Source organism: Myotis myotis, unplaced genomic scaffold (genome assembly GCF_014108235.1).
Source record: "Myotis myotis isolate mMyoMyo1 unplaced genomic scaffold, mMyoMyo1.p scaffold_m19_p_2, whole genome shotgun sequence".
In the NCBI taxonomy this organism is placed as follows: Eukaryota; Metazoa; Chordata; class Mammalia; order Chiroptera; family Vespertilionidae; genus Myotis; species Myotis myotis.
In genome coordinates this window covers 19,832,340-19,845,797 of record NW_023416324.1, presented here as the reverse complement: position 1 = coordinate 19,845,797, position 13,458 = coordinate 19,832,340, and the positions used below count along the sequence as shown (strand labels likewise).

The 13,458-nt window shown below is 42.9% G+C and overlaps 1 protein-coding gene across 2 annotated transcripts in view; it reads right to left on the bottom strand.

Moving 5' to 3' along the window:
• Window positions 1-13,353, bottom strand: part of LOC118676051 (S100P binding protein) — a 33,941-nt gene extending 20,588 nt beyond the window's left edge. For both annotated transcript variants that reach the window (XM_036349330.1, XM_036349331.1), the window contains exons 1-4: window positions 13,233-13,353; window positions 4,398-4,514; window positions 2,260-2,966; window positions 1,108-1,190 (exon numbers count right to left, since the gene is read on the bottom strand). In XM_036349330.1, coding sequence (XP_036205223.1) covers window positions 1,108-1,190; window positions 2,260-2,964 — 788 coding nt within the window. In that variant the 5' untranslated portion in view covers window positions 2,965-2,966; window positions 4,398-4,514; window positions 13,233-13,353. The remainder of the gene's footprint in view (window positions 1-1,107; window positions 1,191-2,259; window positions 2,967-4,397; window positions 4,515-13,232) is intronic.
• Window positions 13,354-13,458: the final 105 nt, after the last annotated feature.

Here is a 13,458-nt window from a genome sequence, read left to right as displayed (position 1 = left end):
AGGTTCGATTCCAGTGAAGAGCATGTACCTTGGTTGCGAGCACATCCCCAGTGGGGAGTGTGCAGGAGGCAGCTGATCGATATTTCTCTCTCATCGATGTTTCTAATTCTCTATCCCTCTCCCTTCCTCTCTGTGAAAAATCAATAAAGTATATATTTTTAAAAAATATCATTGTAAGGAAGCCAATGTGACCCAACCTAAAGAACAGCTTTGCTAATTAAAAAGGCCCATGTGGAGACACTGCCATCTCCTGGCAACAAGAGCATAGATTGAAAAAGAAAAAGTGACCCAAATCTGCTACCTCTACAAGAATTTTTCCCCAAGACAGTTGTATGACTAAATGATTTTCTACAGTTATATTTTAACATTTTTGCTAAAAATTATTCTAACCTCCTACCATATCTGTGACCAGACTTGCCCATACACAGGAAAAGAAATCTTACATTTATAAAGTACTTTCACTAATATGTCTTTTTTTATTCTTCAAAATTATCCTGTGAGGTAGTGGAGAAGGCATCATTGGCCTCATTTTACTGACAAAATGAGTCAGAGTTTGACTTGCCCAACATCACACTAATGTGGTGCTAGAACTTCAAGTATGCTTACTCAGGGTTTTTTCCATACTACAGGAAAACTGAGGAAGAAACCAGAATATTTCATTACACTACTAGTAGCCTTGCGCACGAATCCGTGTGCCAGTAGCTCTCTGTGGGGCCTGGCCGCTCTGCGCCCGCTGCCCAGAGGCTCTCCGTGGCCCAGAGGCCCATCTGTGGATGGGCGCAGAACACTTGCCTCGTCACTGGGGTGACGACGCAAGCATTTCCCACCGCCCTCTCCCCACCCACCACCCCTGGCCACTCCATGCCTGCTGCCCAGAGGCCCTCTGCAGCCGGGGTGAAACACTTGCCTCATCACCACAGCAGTGAAGCAAGCATTCCACCAGGCCGCTCACGCTGCCCACTCTCAGCACCCCCTCACCCCCCGGAATGGGGGACTCCGGAGGGGCTGAAAAGACTGGGCGCTGCCATCATGTGGCTATGGGTGCCACCATCTTTGTGACAGAGTGATGGTTAATTTGCATATTGCCCTTTTATTCTATAGGGTTACCTTGTTTTGGCTTGCAGAACAGGAATGACTTTGCCTATTCTCTCAGGAACTTTCAGCTTCCCAGAATCCTTGTCAAGAATATCCTTTAAAAAAAAAAAAAAAAAAAAGAATATCCTTTTTTTCCGAGCAAAAAAAATGCAGAAGGAAAGATGGTTCTTAGTAACAAGAAAATAACAGTATACCGTGTATGGAAATACTCTTGAACTAAAGGCCTCAGAGGCATATCCGTATCCCACTGTGTACCAGGCACTATAATAGCTGCTTTAAATGAGATAGTGACTGCAATCTTAAAGTGGGGGGAGGCTTAGAACCCTAAGCAGCAGGGATTATTAAACCCATTTGGAAGAAAGGGAATCAGGCTCAAAGAGGTTAAGTAAATTGCCCCAGATTTTTCAGCTCTTCTGAGGCTCACTCAGAGCTGGTACTATATTTAATATAGCAATCCTAGAGGCCCGATGCACAAAATTCATGCAAGAGCAGGCCTTCCTTCCCCTGGCTGCCGGCACTGGCTTCCCTGGCACCCAGGACCTGGGCTTCCCTAGCAGCCCCAGCTTCGTCTGGAAGGGGACGTCTGGTCTAATTAGTATATTACACTTTTATTATTATAGATAACCAAAGATTGAGACTTAGGCTGAAGCCCAAAGGAAAAATAATACTAAAATAATCATCAATTTAGTAATTATCTAATAAATGGTAATTTAATATCATGAATGTCACTGCAAATACACAATTACCCTTTACTCTACCATGAAATATTATTTACTCCAATTTTTAAATAAGAAATGTGAGGGCTCGGCCATTGTGGCTCGGTGGTTGAGCGTTGACCTATGAACCAGGAAGTCACGGTTCAATTCCTGGTAAGGGCACATGCCAGGGTTGCGGGCTCAATCCCCAGTGTGGGGTGTGCAGGAGGCAGCCAATCAATGAGTCTCTCTCATCATTGATGTTTCTATACCTTCCTCTCTGAAATCAATAAAAATATAAAAAATAAAAAGAAATGTGAGGGAACAGAGAGGCTACATAATCTGTCCAAGGTCATGGTGCTAGACAGGATTCAAACCCCAATTTGTCTGAATACAAAGCTCTGCTGCTATACAGCTTCTGAATGAAAATCATTTTATTTTTCTCTTCATCTTGAAAAAATATACTTACTTTGTTTGATGAACTGGAAACAACTGGAAACTTCATTTCACAACTTGATTTATGTGATCCATTTCTCCAGGATGAACCTAAATGAGGAGTCTCTGAATGGTCCAAGATCTGAGTGATTACAGGTGTAGGTGTCTTACTATCAGGCATACTTTTTTCACGGACAGTTTGTTGAAAGTTATTACTTGAAGGAGAAGGGAGCGAGGACCCATCCCAGGAAGAGTTATTGGGGATGATCCCTTCAGAATTAGTGCAAAGTTTGCTCTTTTTTGGGCTAAGACCATCTTCTCTCATCCCTTCTCCAAGGGAGGAGGGTTTTTCAATACCTTTGGGTGTATCAGTCTTGTCCTTATTAAGCACAACATCACAAGCTGTTGGATTAAATGGTGCAACAACTGTTAATTTTACAAGATTCTTTTCTAGTGCAAAGGGTCTGTTTAATGGTTTTGCAGGAGTTGGCCCCTGACCAACTAATGTACTCTGAGGTAATTTGAAGAGGCCAGGAGTCTCAGCTACTGGTCCACGGCTGTCCAATGAATTTTCCTCATCCTCATCTGATAGATCATCATCCCTTAAGTACTTCTCTATCTCTTCCTCTGTGAAGCTGAAATGGCCATCATCTTCTTCTCCTTCACTCAGGTCCAGCAAGGAGTCATCCAATACATCCTCATCCAAGGAACCCCTAGAGGGCACCAATGGGCACATCATATCTGGAGAAATAAGAAGCAGGTTCACTGAGGAACAGGAAATACTCTTCATACCAACTCCAATCTGCTCTATAGAGTGGTAGTGTCCTAACATTTCAAATTCTTTACACTGTGACTTGTAATATGGAAAACAATTTTAAGATGTTTAACTTTATCAGATTCATGGAAATACATATTAGAACGATGAGATACTTTTTTCCCTATAAATATGGTAAAAATTAAGACATAATAATCTAGGTTAGTGTGGATGTGCAAAAAAGCACTCTCATACTCTCAGTGAGAGTATAAGTCAGCACAGTATTTTGTGGATAGTATCTTGGCAATACCAATTTACCCAGATATTTCACTTCTGGAAGTTTATTCTACAGAAATACCTATATAAATGCACATGGATACATTTACAAGGATATCCAAAGCAGCATTACTCAAAATAGCTAAATACTGAACAATCTACATGCCCATCACCAGGAGATCAGTTAAGTAAAATCAAGGTATATTCATGCTATGGATATTTTAAACTACAGTAGTCTCCCCTTATCTGTAGTTTTGCTTTCCACAGTTGCAGTTACCCAGTTTCAGACACAAGGTCAATCGAGATTCTAAATTATTAAATGGGAACTTCCCGAAATAATTCTGTTTTTGTTAAAATATATTTTTATTGATTTCAGAGAGAAAAGGAGAGAGAGTGAGATAGAAACATCAATGATAAGAGAGAATCATTGATCGGCTGCCTCCTGCACACCCCCTACTGGGGGTTGAGCTCGTAACCTGGGCATGTGCCCTTGACTGGAATCAAGCCTGGGACCCTTTAGTCCACAGGCCAATGCTCTATCCACTGTGCCAAACTAGTTAGGGCCCAAAATAATTCTTAAGTTTTGAGTAGTGTGATGAAACCTCATACCTTCCCACTCTGTCCTGTCCAGAACGTGAATAATACCTTTGTCCAGCATATCCACATTCTTTATGCTACTGTTCATTAGTCACTTAGTAGGTTATTGGAAGGACTGTCATGGTATTTCAGTGCTTATGTTCAAATAACCCTTATTTTATTTAACAATGGCCCCAAAGAGCAAGAGTAGAAATGCTGGCAATTCATATATGCCAAAGAGAAGCTGTAAAATACTTCCCATTAAGTGACAATGTATGCATATAGAGGAAGAAATATAGTATATATAAGATTCAGTACTACCTGCAGTTTCAGGCATCTACTGGAGGTTTTGGAACATATCCCCTGCGGACAAGTGGGGACTACTGTATTTAAAACCACAATGCGATCTGTATATACTATCATTGAATAATATCCACAATATACAAACAATACAAATATAATATGTAAAATGTTTGGATTTTCATAGTTTACACTTTTTAGAAAACAAACATATTACTTTCAAAAAAAATTTTTTTAATTAAGAATATAAGAATTGTCTTCCATACTGTGTGGAGCTGCTGGCGTGATCTCTGCCTTTGCCACAAGACCAAATGGAAAAAGGTTTCAGCTCCTGCTAGCTGTTCCTTTCAGGAGACTTGTCAAAATGATTGACTCCCACCTTCCTGAAGGTACAAAGAAAATTAGAGGATCTTCTCATCACTTTCAACTCTGCTAATTACAAAGTCAACTGTATTATGCTTTTAAGGTGCTCCATCTATTAATTTTCATCTTGATTTTTTTTAATACCAGAAAGTTAAATTTTGAGTCAAAACATAAAAGAAAAACCTTTAGAGGAAAAATTATGCAACTAAAGAACTAGTTTTGTTCCAACAATTTGTACTTTCTTAAGGATATCATTTATATGCTCTAATATAGTGGTTCTCAACCTTCCTAATGCCACGACCCTTTAATTCCTCACGTTGTGGTGACCCACAATTTCATTGTTACAAATTGAACATAATTAAAGCATAATGATTAATCACAAAAACAATATGTAATTATATATGTGTTTTTCGATGGTCTTAGGCGACCCCTGTGAAAGGGTTGTTCGACCCCCAAAGGGGTCTTGACCCACAGGTTGAGAACCGCTTCTCTAGTAGGATGAATCCTGGATTAGGAGTCTAAAAACCTGGGTTATAGTCCTGGTTCTGTCACTAACCAGTTATAATAATTTAGGCAAACCACTTAACCATTTGAACTTGTTTTCTCATTTATAAAACGGGGAAGGGATGGAAAAGGGGACCAGGCAATGTCTAAGATTCCACCAAGATCTAAGTTACTCATGACCACACATACAAAAGTCTCATTTCAATAGATACATAGATGCAAAAATAGAAAAAAAATGCAAACAAATTTGATGACTGCTATAACCTGATTGAGAGAGGTCAAGGGGAGATTTTGATATCACTTTACTTTTCCACCTGAATATATATTACTAGTTTAACTAAAACCTAGTTTTTAAACAGCTAATGATGAATTTGATCTATAATTATTTTCTAATGGGGAAAATGAGAGAAAGCTAATATTTTACATATTTCATATAAATATCTGAAACGCTATAAGAAATGATTAAACACTAAACTCAATAATCTGGGAAATTTATGATAGCCTTTTTACTGTGAATTTTGCCTACCCCACTTCCCTCTAAACCACACCTGGAATTTTAGCTTTAGTTCATACATTCTTACAGAAAACATTTTCTGAGTTACTATCATCACACAGCACTGAGCTAGATAATATGTCTCTATAAAATTTCTCAGAAATAAAGATATGACTTCTACACTCAAAGAATGTATAATCTTGTCAAGGAGACAACATTTAAAATTACACACTACTATGAAAAAATGTAAAATGGTATAGACAATAAAGTACCAGAGAAAGAGTTAGAAGGGAAAGAATTTCAGAATTTCAGAATTAAAAGGGACCTATGTAATGCACAGCATGGTGATTATAATTAACAACACTGATTTTATACTTGAAAACTGCTAAGAGAACATATCCTAAAAGTTCTCATCACAAGAAAAAAACTGTAACTATGTGAGGTGATGTTGTTAACTAAACTTATTTTATAATTAGAGGCCCAGTGCATGGGTTTGTGGACCGATGGGATCCCTCAGCGTGGCCTGCAGCAATCAGGCCAACACTGCCTGCTGCTCCTGCCTGCCACTTGCGCTCATCCCGGCCCTGCTGCACCTGCTGCAGGCTTGCCGAGTCAGTCCCGATCAGGAGAGGCGCCCTTCCATCAGCTGAGCAGCACTCCTGCTATGGGAGCACCCTGACCACCAGGGAACAGCTCCTGCATTGAGCGTCTGCCCCCTGGTGGTCAGTGCACATCATAGCCACTAGTCGTTTAGGCTTTTACTAGGTGTCAGTTAATAATGCGGATTTTTTCAATAGATGGAATTACACATATGTTGATATATATGCGATTTGATATGTATGGTATTTTGTTGTACTGACAAGCTTCAAAACTTCATGTCAAATTTGCTGAAGGTGTTAACATCATAGATATTTTTACGCTTAAAAATGTCAAATTTCGTGCCAAAAAAAGAGCATCTACAGGAAGTTTTAATTCATTACTTTATTTTGAAAAAAAGTGCTGCTGAAAGTTATCATATACTTCTGGAAGCTTATGGTGAACATGTTCCATCTCAAGATACTTGTGAACGCTGGTTTAAACGCTTTAAAAGTGATGATTTCGATGTGAAAAACAAAAAACGTCCAGGTCAACCGAAAAAGTTTGAAGACCAACAATTACAAGCATCATTGGATGAAGATGCATGTCAAACTCAAAAACAGCTTGCAGAAAGATTAAATGTTGCTCAGCAAACAATTTCCGATCGTTTACAAGCAATGGGAAAGATTTTAAAGGAAGGAAGATGAGTGCCACATCAACTGAATGAAAGACAAATGGAAAAACGAAAAGTCATCAGTAAAATGTTGCTTCAACGGCACGAAAGGAAGTCTTTTTGGCATCGAATTGTGACTGGCGATGAAAAGTGGATTTATTTTGAGAATCCCAAACGCACAAAATCATGGGTTGATCCAGGTCAACCATTAACATCAGCTGCAAGGCCAAATTGCTTCGGAAAGAAGACAATGCTCTGCATTTGGTGGGATCAGGAAGGTGTGGTGTATTATGAGCTTCAAAAACCAGGTGAAACCGTTAATACTGATCGCTACCAACAACAAGTAATCAATTTGAACCACCCTTTGATCGTAAAATGGCCAGAATGGGCCAGAAGACATGGCAAAGTAATTTTGCTTCATCATGACGCACCATCACACACTTCAAAACCAACCAAAGACACGTTAAAAGATCTTGCCTGGGAAATATTAACCCAACCACCGTATTCACCAGACCTTGCTCCTTCAGATTACTACTTGTTCCTATCGATGGCACACGCACTGAGCAGCACTTCGAAATGTACGAAGAAGTGGAAAATTGGGTCTCTGGTCTGCTTCAAAATAAGAAAAGTTCTATTGGGACGGTATCCACAAATTACCTGAAAGATGGGGGAAATGTGTAGCTAGTGATGGACATTACTTTGAATGAAACACTTTTGATGTTTCTCTTTAAATTATAGTCTTTTCTTTGATTATAAAATCCGCATTATTAACTGGTACACCTAGCATATATATAGATCATATGGCAATATGTACATATGTCAAATCATTATGTTGAACACCTTAAGATAATAAAACTAAGGGGGTAATAAATAAAAGGAAGAAGGAACTAATTAAACTTAGAAATGAGGTGGGACAGAAAGGAAAGAAATATTAAGTACCTATTATAAATCAGACACTGAGAGACATTTACAGCTCTAATTTAATCCTCAACTTAATTCTACAACACAGATCTTATCAAAGAAACTACGGTTTCTGTTGTGTGATTCAGAGGTTGAGCGTCGATCTATGAACTAGGAGGTCATGGTTCGATTCCCGGTCAGGGCACATGCCCAGGTTGCGGGCTACTGATCAATGATTCTCTCTCATCATTGATGTTTCTATCTCTCCCTCTCCCTTCCTCTCTGAAATCAATAAAAATATATTTTAATTTAAAAAATAAATAAATAAACGTAGAGCTGCCAAGACTTTTTCTCTGATTTTACCAACAATTGTTGTGAGAGTTCCAGGCACTGGAGCAGGTTCAATAAAGAGAAACGTAATTTCTCTGCCCAGTGACTGAGTTTTTATAACATTATTTCTTCTTTTTTTTTTAAATATATATTTTATTGGTTTTTTACAGAGAGAAAGAGAGAGAGATAGTTAGAAACATCGATGAGAGAGAAACATCAATCAGCTGCCTCCTGCACACCCCCTACTGAGGATGTGCCCGCAACCAAGGCACATGCCCTTGACTGGACTCGAACCTGGGACCCTCCAGTCCGCAGGCTGACACTCTATCCACTGAGCCAAACCGGTCAGGGCAACATTATTTCTTTAGGCAGAAGAAAAGTTGACTTTTGGAAATTTCTTTTTTACATAGTTTGTAGTTGTTAAGCACAAGTATCACAGACACTGGAGTTAAGCAGGTACATTTCTGAGAAGCCCTTTCTGAGCCCCTACCCCCAGCACCTGCTTGACCAAATGAAGAGTTCAATATATTTTCACTCTTGGAAAACTAAAGTTCAAAGTCATAAAGTAACTCAACCAAGTACAGAGAACTAAGAATGCTAGAACAAGGATCCAAACTAAGGTCTATTTCCAAAGGCAATGTTTTTTCTTGTGTGTGTTTTTTCTACCACCTTTGTAATAGACTTGCCCAGGGTTGGTCAGCAAATGGCAGAGCCCTCTAAATTCACTACACCTTTTTATAGACATGAAAGATATGGATACTAATGAGGATTTTGGTGCCATGGAAAAAAATAATTTAAGCCACCTTATTATCACAGACTTCCTTGATTTTCCAGCTGAATGGAAGAACACCAGTAATATCCCTGAATGCAGCCAAACCTCACAGGAAAAACACACACATCATTACTGCGCACACCTATCCTGGTTTATGGACATTGGAGGGGAAAGTCCTGAAACTTTTAAAAAAATATGTAACTGAGCTAATTTTAAGTAAACTTATTTGTGATACTTATAAAAGTCTAATTTCTTACCATAAAAAAAAATAAAATAAAAAAATATAAAAAAAAAATAAGGTGGCTTAAATTATTTTTTTCCATAGCACCAAAATCCTCATTAGTATCCATATCTTTCATGTCTATAAAAAGGTGTAGTGAATTTAGAGGGCTCTGCCATTACTGCCCAATAGCCTTCACAACCACTGACAATATCAATTTCTATGCCATACGACATCCAGAGCCACGAAGTTGGCTCTTCTGAGCTTCTCTCATAGAATGTTCCAAAAGGGCTGGGAGCAAAAACATACAAAACAATACCATCCTATATAATAAAAGCCTAATATGCAAATCGACCAGTGGAACGACTGGTCACTATGATGTGCACTGACCACTAGAGGGCAGACACTCAATGCAGGAGCTGTCCCCAGCCAGTAGACCCCAGGCCAGCCAAGGTGGGTGCCAGCAGGGACCCCCCAATCATCCCACCGGTCGCCCCAGAGGAAGGAGACTGGTGGCAGCAGCAAGGCAAGGCAATTGGAGGGCGGGGCCAGGCAGCGAGCAGGCAGCGCCAGGCCAGCCAAAGAGAAAGAGGGTGCCAGTGGGAGCCTCCCCCCGCCCCCCCGCCCCGATCACCCCACCAGTTGACCCACAGATCGGCCCTGATCACTGGCCAGGCCTAGGGACCCTATCCATGCACAAATTTCATGCATCGGGCCTCTAGTATAATTTTTAACCTGCACAAATCATTCTCTTCATAATTTTAGTTACTCATTTTAATACACATACAAAAATAACATAATAGCATAATGAACCCCACATACCATCACTCAGGCCCAACAACTACCAACAACCAAACCATAGCTAATCTAACCCCATCCACTCCATTTACTAGATTATTTTGAAGCAAATCCCAGGCATTACATCATTTCATCTGTAAATAACAAGAATTCCTTATCATAAGATATCTGGTTCAGATTTCCAGTTATTTTATGTCATATATTTTTAAAAGATTTTAAAAAATCAGTATCCAAATAGGGTCCATACATTGCAATTGACTGATACATCTTGTGTTTTAATCTATAGCATCACCATTTTTTTCTTGCAACTTGTTAAAGAAACAATACCATATACATATATCATTAAATTATAAAAACATTCAAAGGAATAAGAAACACCAAATTCAGGATAGTGGTTACCTCTGGTTGTGGGAAGGGAAGAGGAATGGGCAAGAGGACAAAAGAGCTTCAATTCTATGTTTTAGTTCTTAAAAAAACAAAAACAAAAAAAAGTGCCTGAAACAAACATGGCAACATAATATAAAGCTGGCCCTGGCTGATTTGGCTCAGTGGATAGAGCATCGGCCTTCGGAGTGAAGGGTCCTGGGTTCAATTCTGGTCAAAGGCACATGCCCAGTTTATGAGCTCAATGCTCAGTAGGGGACATGCAGGAGGCAGCAGATCAATGATTCTCTCTCATCATTGATGTTTCTCTCTCTCTCCTGCTCCCTTCCTCTCTGAAATCAATAAAAATTTATTTTAAAAAACATTATTAAAAAAAGATAAAGCTGGATGGTGGGTATAAAGGTATTCATTACTGTATTTTTCATATGCTTAAAGTATTTAATAATAAAAACATTTTAAAATTAGAAGTCAGTGGGGATACAATGACTACATTCTGAAGTTTCAAATGTCCTCTCCTGTAAAGAGACCACCTAAAACTACCTCATGGGACTGTTGGAAGAATTAAATAAGATCATGAATATAAAGCACTTAGTATACTACAGTATAAAAGCTAAATAAGTAGTTTACAGATATTACTTCACTCCACCCTCATCACCTCCCTGAACCCTTCAGAATCTTAAGAGAAACATAGGAATAATAGGAAAAAAGAGTGCTAAACTGGTAAAGAACTTCCCCTAGCCCTTGCTTGTTAGGAAATTAATCCAGTATGCTCTAATCTCTTCTAGAGTAACCCAGAATTCAACCATTTTGCCACTAAATGAAAGACGAGGCTGTATGGACATCTGAACTAATAGGCAAATTCTGTAAATTAATAATGAAGTACCTTGTATAGAGGAACTAAAATTCAGAAACTTCAGAATTCAAGTTTGAACCTCAAAACAAATGAGAACACTCATCCAAAAAATGGGAATTATTCACTCTTAACTTTGAACACAGATTATCATGATCAAATGAGGGCAAGTTTAGGAGCACTCAACATAAAGCTCTCTATTTATGAAAGTTGATATTTAGTGAATTTGTAGCAGAGGGGATTTCAGATAAAACTGAAGTTCTTAAGTGAAGTTCCACAGACAGCCCATTCTACCATCACCTGCCTTTCTTGGCACTTACTTTGTAACCTCCATCAAAAATATTCGGATCGCTTTTATTTTTAAGGAAAGAATATTTTTCCCGTCTCCCGAGTCTCTCTCTCAATTCCTCTGCTCCCCATCCCTTCTGTGACCCTATTCTGTCCTTCTATGTCTCTCACCTGTCCACCCCCTTCTTCACACTTCAGTTTACCACGTCCGCCCTCGCTGTTCTCTAACCTCAGAAACTGGCTCCCTTTCTATTTTTATCATATCTAAGAAACCTACCGCCTTCCAGCACAAAGCTCTTTTTTTATTCAGGCCACTAAAACTGCAACACCAGACACAACCCCACACCCCTCTTTCAAGCCTCTCCAACCAGATCATTACCAAGCTGAATGTGACAGCTATGGCCAAGGGCAAGGATTACTTTCAAGGGACAGGATTTCCCCCACTCAGCTTTGATTTCCAACTGCCCCCAAATGCAATCTGTGTGAGGCACGCTACACAAAAGGCACTCGGTAGGTTTTACCGCTCCATGAAAGGGGCATGCCATTTAAGCAAAATCAAAGTGAACTAAAATTATCTGTAAGAATCGTGCAACTCCCTTTGAGGTAACTGAACAAGCTGTGGGACAGAAAAACAACCCAGAGCTGGAAATATCTGCTCCAAGTAACATTTCACTAGATAAGAGCCCCAGCAATCTCCTCCCATACAGGCACGGGAGGCCAAATGTCTAAGCTGCAGCAACAGGTTTCTTAAAAAAAAAAAAAAAATGTAGACAGGTTTGCTACAGGCTGGAGCCTCCATCCACAAGACACCGGAGGTCAGGCGTGACCCCTGAGCCCTCTAAGACCAGACACCCCTGACCTAACCAGGTGAATTCCCACCCCTGCTCCACCCACCTCGGAGTCTGGTCTAGACATGGCCGCATCCTGCCCGAGGAGCGGAGCAGCCCGTGCCTCTGCGCCCGCGGGTGCAGCCCCGGCCCCACCTGAACCTTCCCACGGCCCGTAAAAACCCGTCCCCACGGGGGTAGGCCCCGAGCTCTCACTGCTCGGAGTCGAGCTTTTCACTCAGGGACTCCTCTCTCTGAATTCTCTCACAACCCGCGGCTTGGATGGAGAGAAGCACCAGAGCCCACCTAGCAGGGCGAGGCAGCAGGCGGGCCAGGCCCCCCCCTGCGGGCCCACCCGGCGAGCCCAGGCCGGCCCTCGGGGCTGCGGGAGGAACGGGCGGGGCGCCTCAGGTCCCGGAGCCCAGCCCGCCCCCCGCCCCCGCTCTGGTCGTCTCAGCCTCCGCGCAGCATCGCCCCGGGCCAGGCCGGCGCACGGCCCGCCTCCCGCCTCCCGCCTCACAGACCGAGAATTCCCGCCGCCCGCGGAAGGCGGGAGGAGCGCGGGCTCGATCCCCACCCCTCCCCCCGGAGCCAGCCCGCCCGCCCGGCCAGCCCGCGGCCCTCTCCCGGGGGACGGCGACCCACACCGCCCCGCCGCGGGACCACCGCCCCGCTCTCCCGAGGGGCGGGTCGCCCTCTCCTCCCCCACCCGCCAGGCGCGGCCGAAAGACCGCGGTCACCTCCCTCGCTACACCCTCCCCCGTTGGGTAGGGGAGCCGCGTCGGGGCAGCGCCCACCCGCCTACGTTCCCATCCTTCCCCACCGCCGCTGGGCTGGGAGAACCGACGTTGCCCCCCGCCTCGGGCCGCCAAGCAGCCCCCCTTTTCCTCAGCAGGGTGAGGGGAACCTAGAGCCCGCCGACGTGGAGATGGGGGCAGGGACACTCCCCCCTCCCGCCGCCATCACCTCAGGGACGAAAACGAGCCCTTCTCCCGGCAGGGCGAGGGCCTCCCAACCCCTCAACGGGGCGGACGGCGGACGTGGTCCCCTGAAGAAGCAACAGGCGCCCCCATCCTCCTCCCAGCCGGGGAGTGCCGACCCCCTCGCCCCGCCCGCACTTCACCTCCGGAAGCGGGGCCGAAGCCTGGGCGAAGACCTCGCCTCACTCCGCCCCCTGCGCCATTTTATCGCCCCTCTCCCCGACCTCCCCCACCCGAGGCAGCCCGGGCAGCGCCAGGGGGCGGGCAAACAGGCAATGATTGGCAGGTACACGCCCCGCCTCCCAGAGGGTGGGGCCTCACGCAGGCGCCGCAACCCCGCCCTCCGCACCGCCGACCCCGCCTACTGGC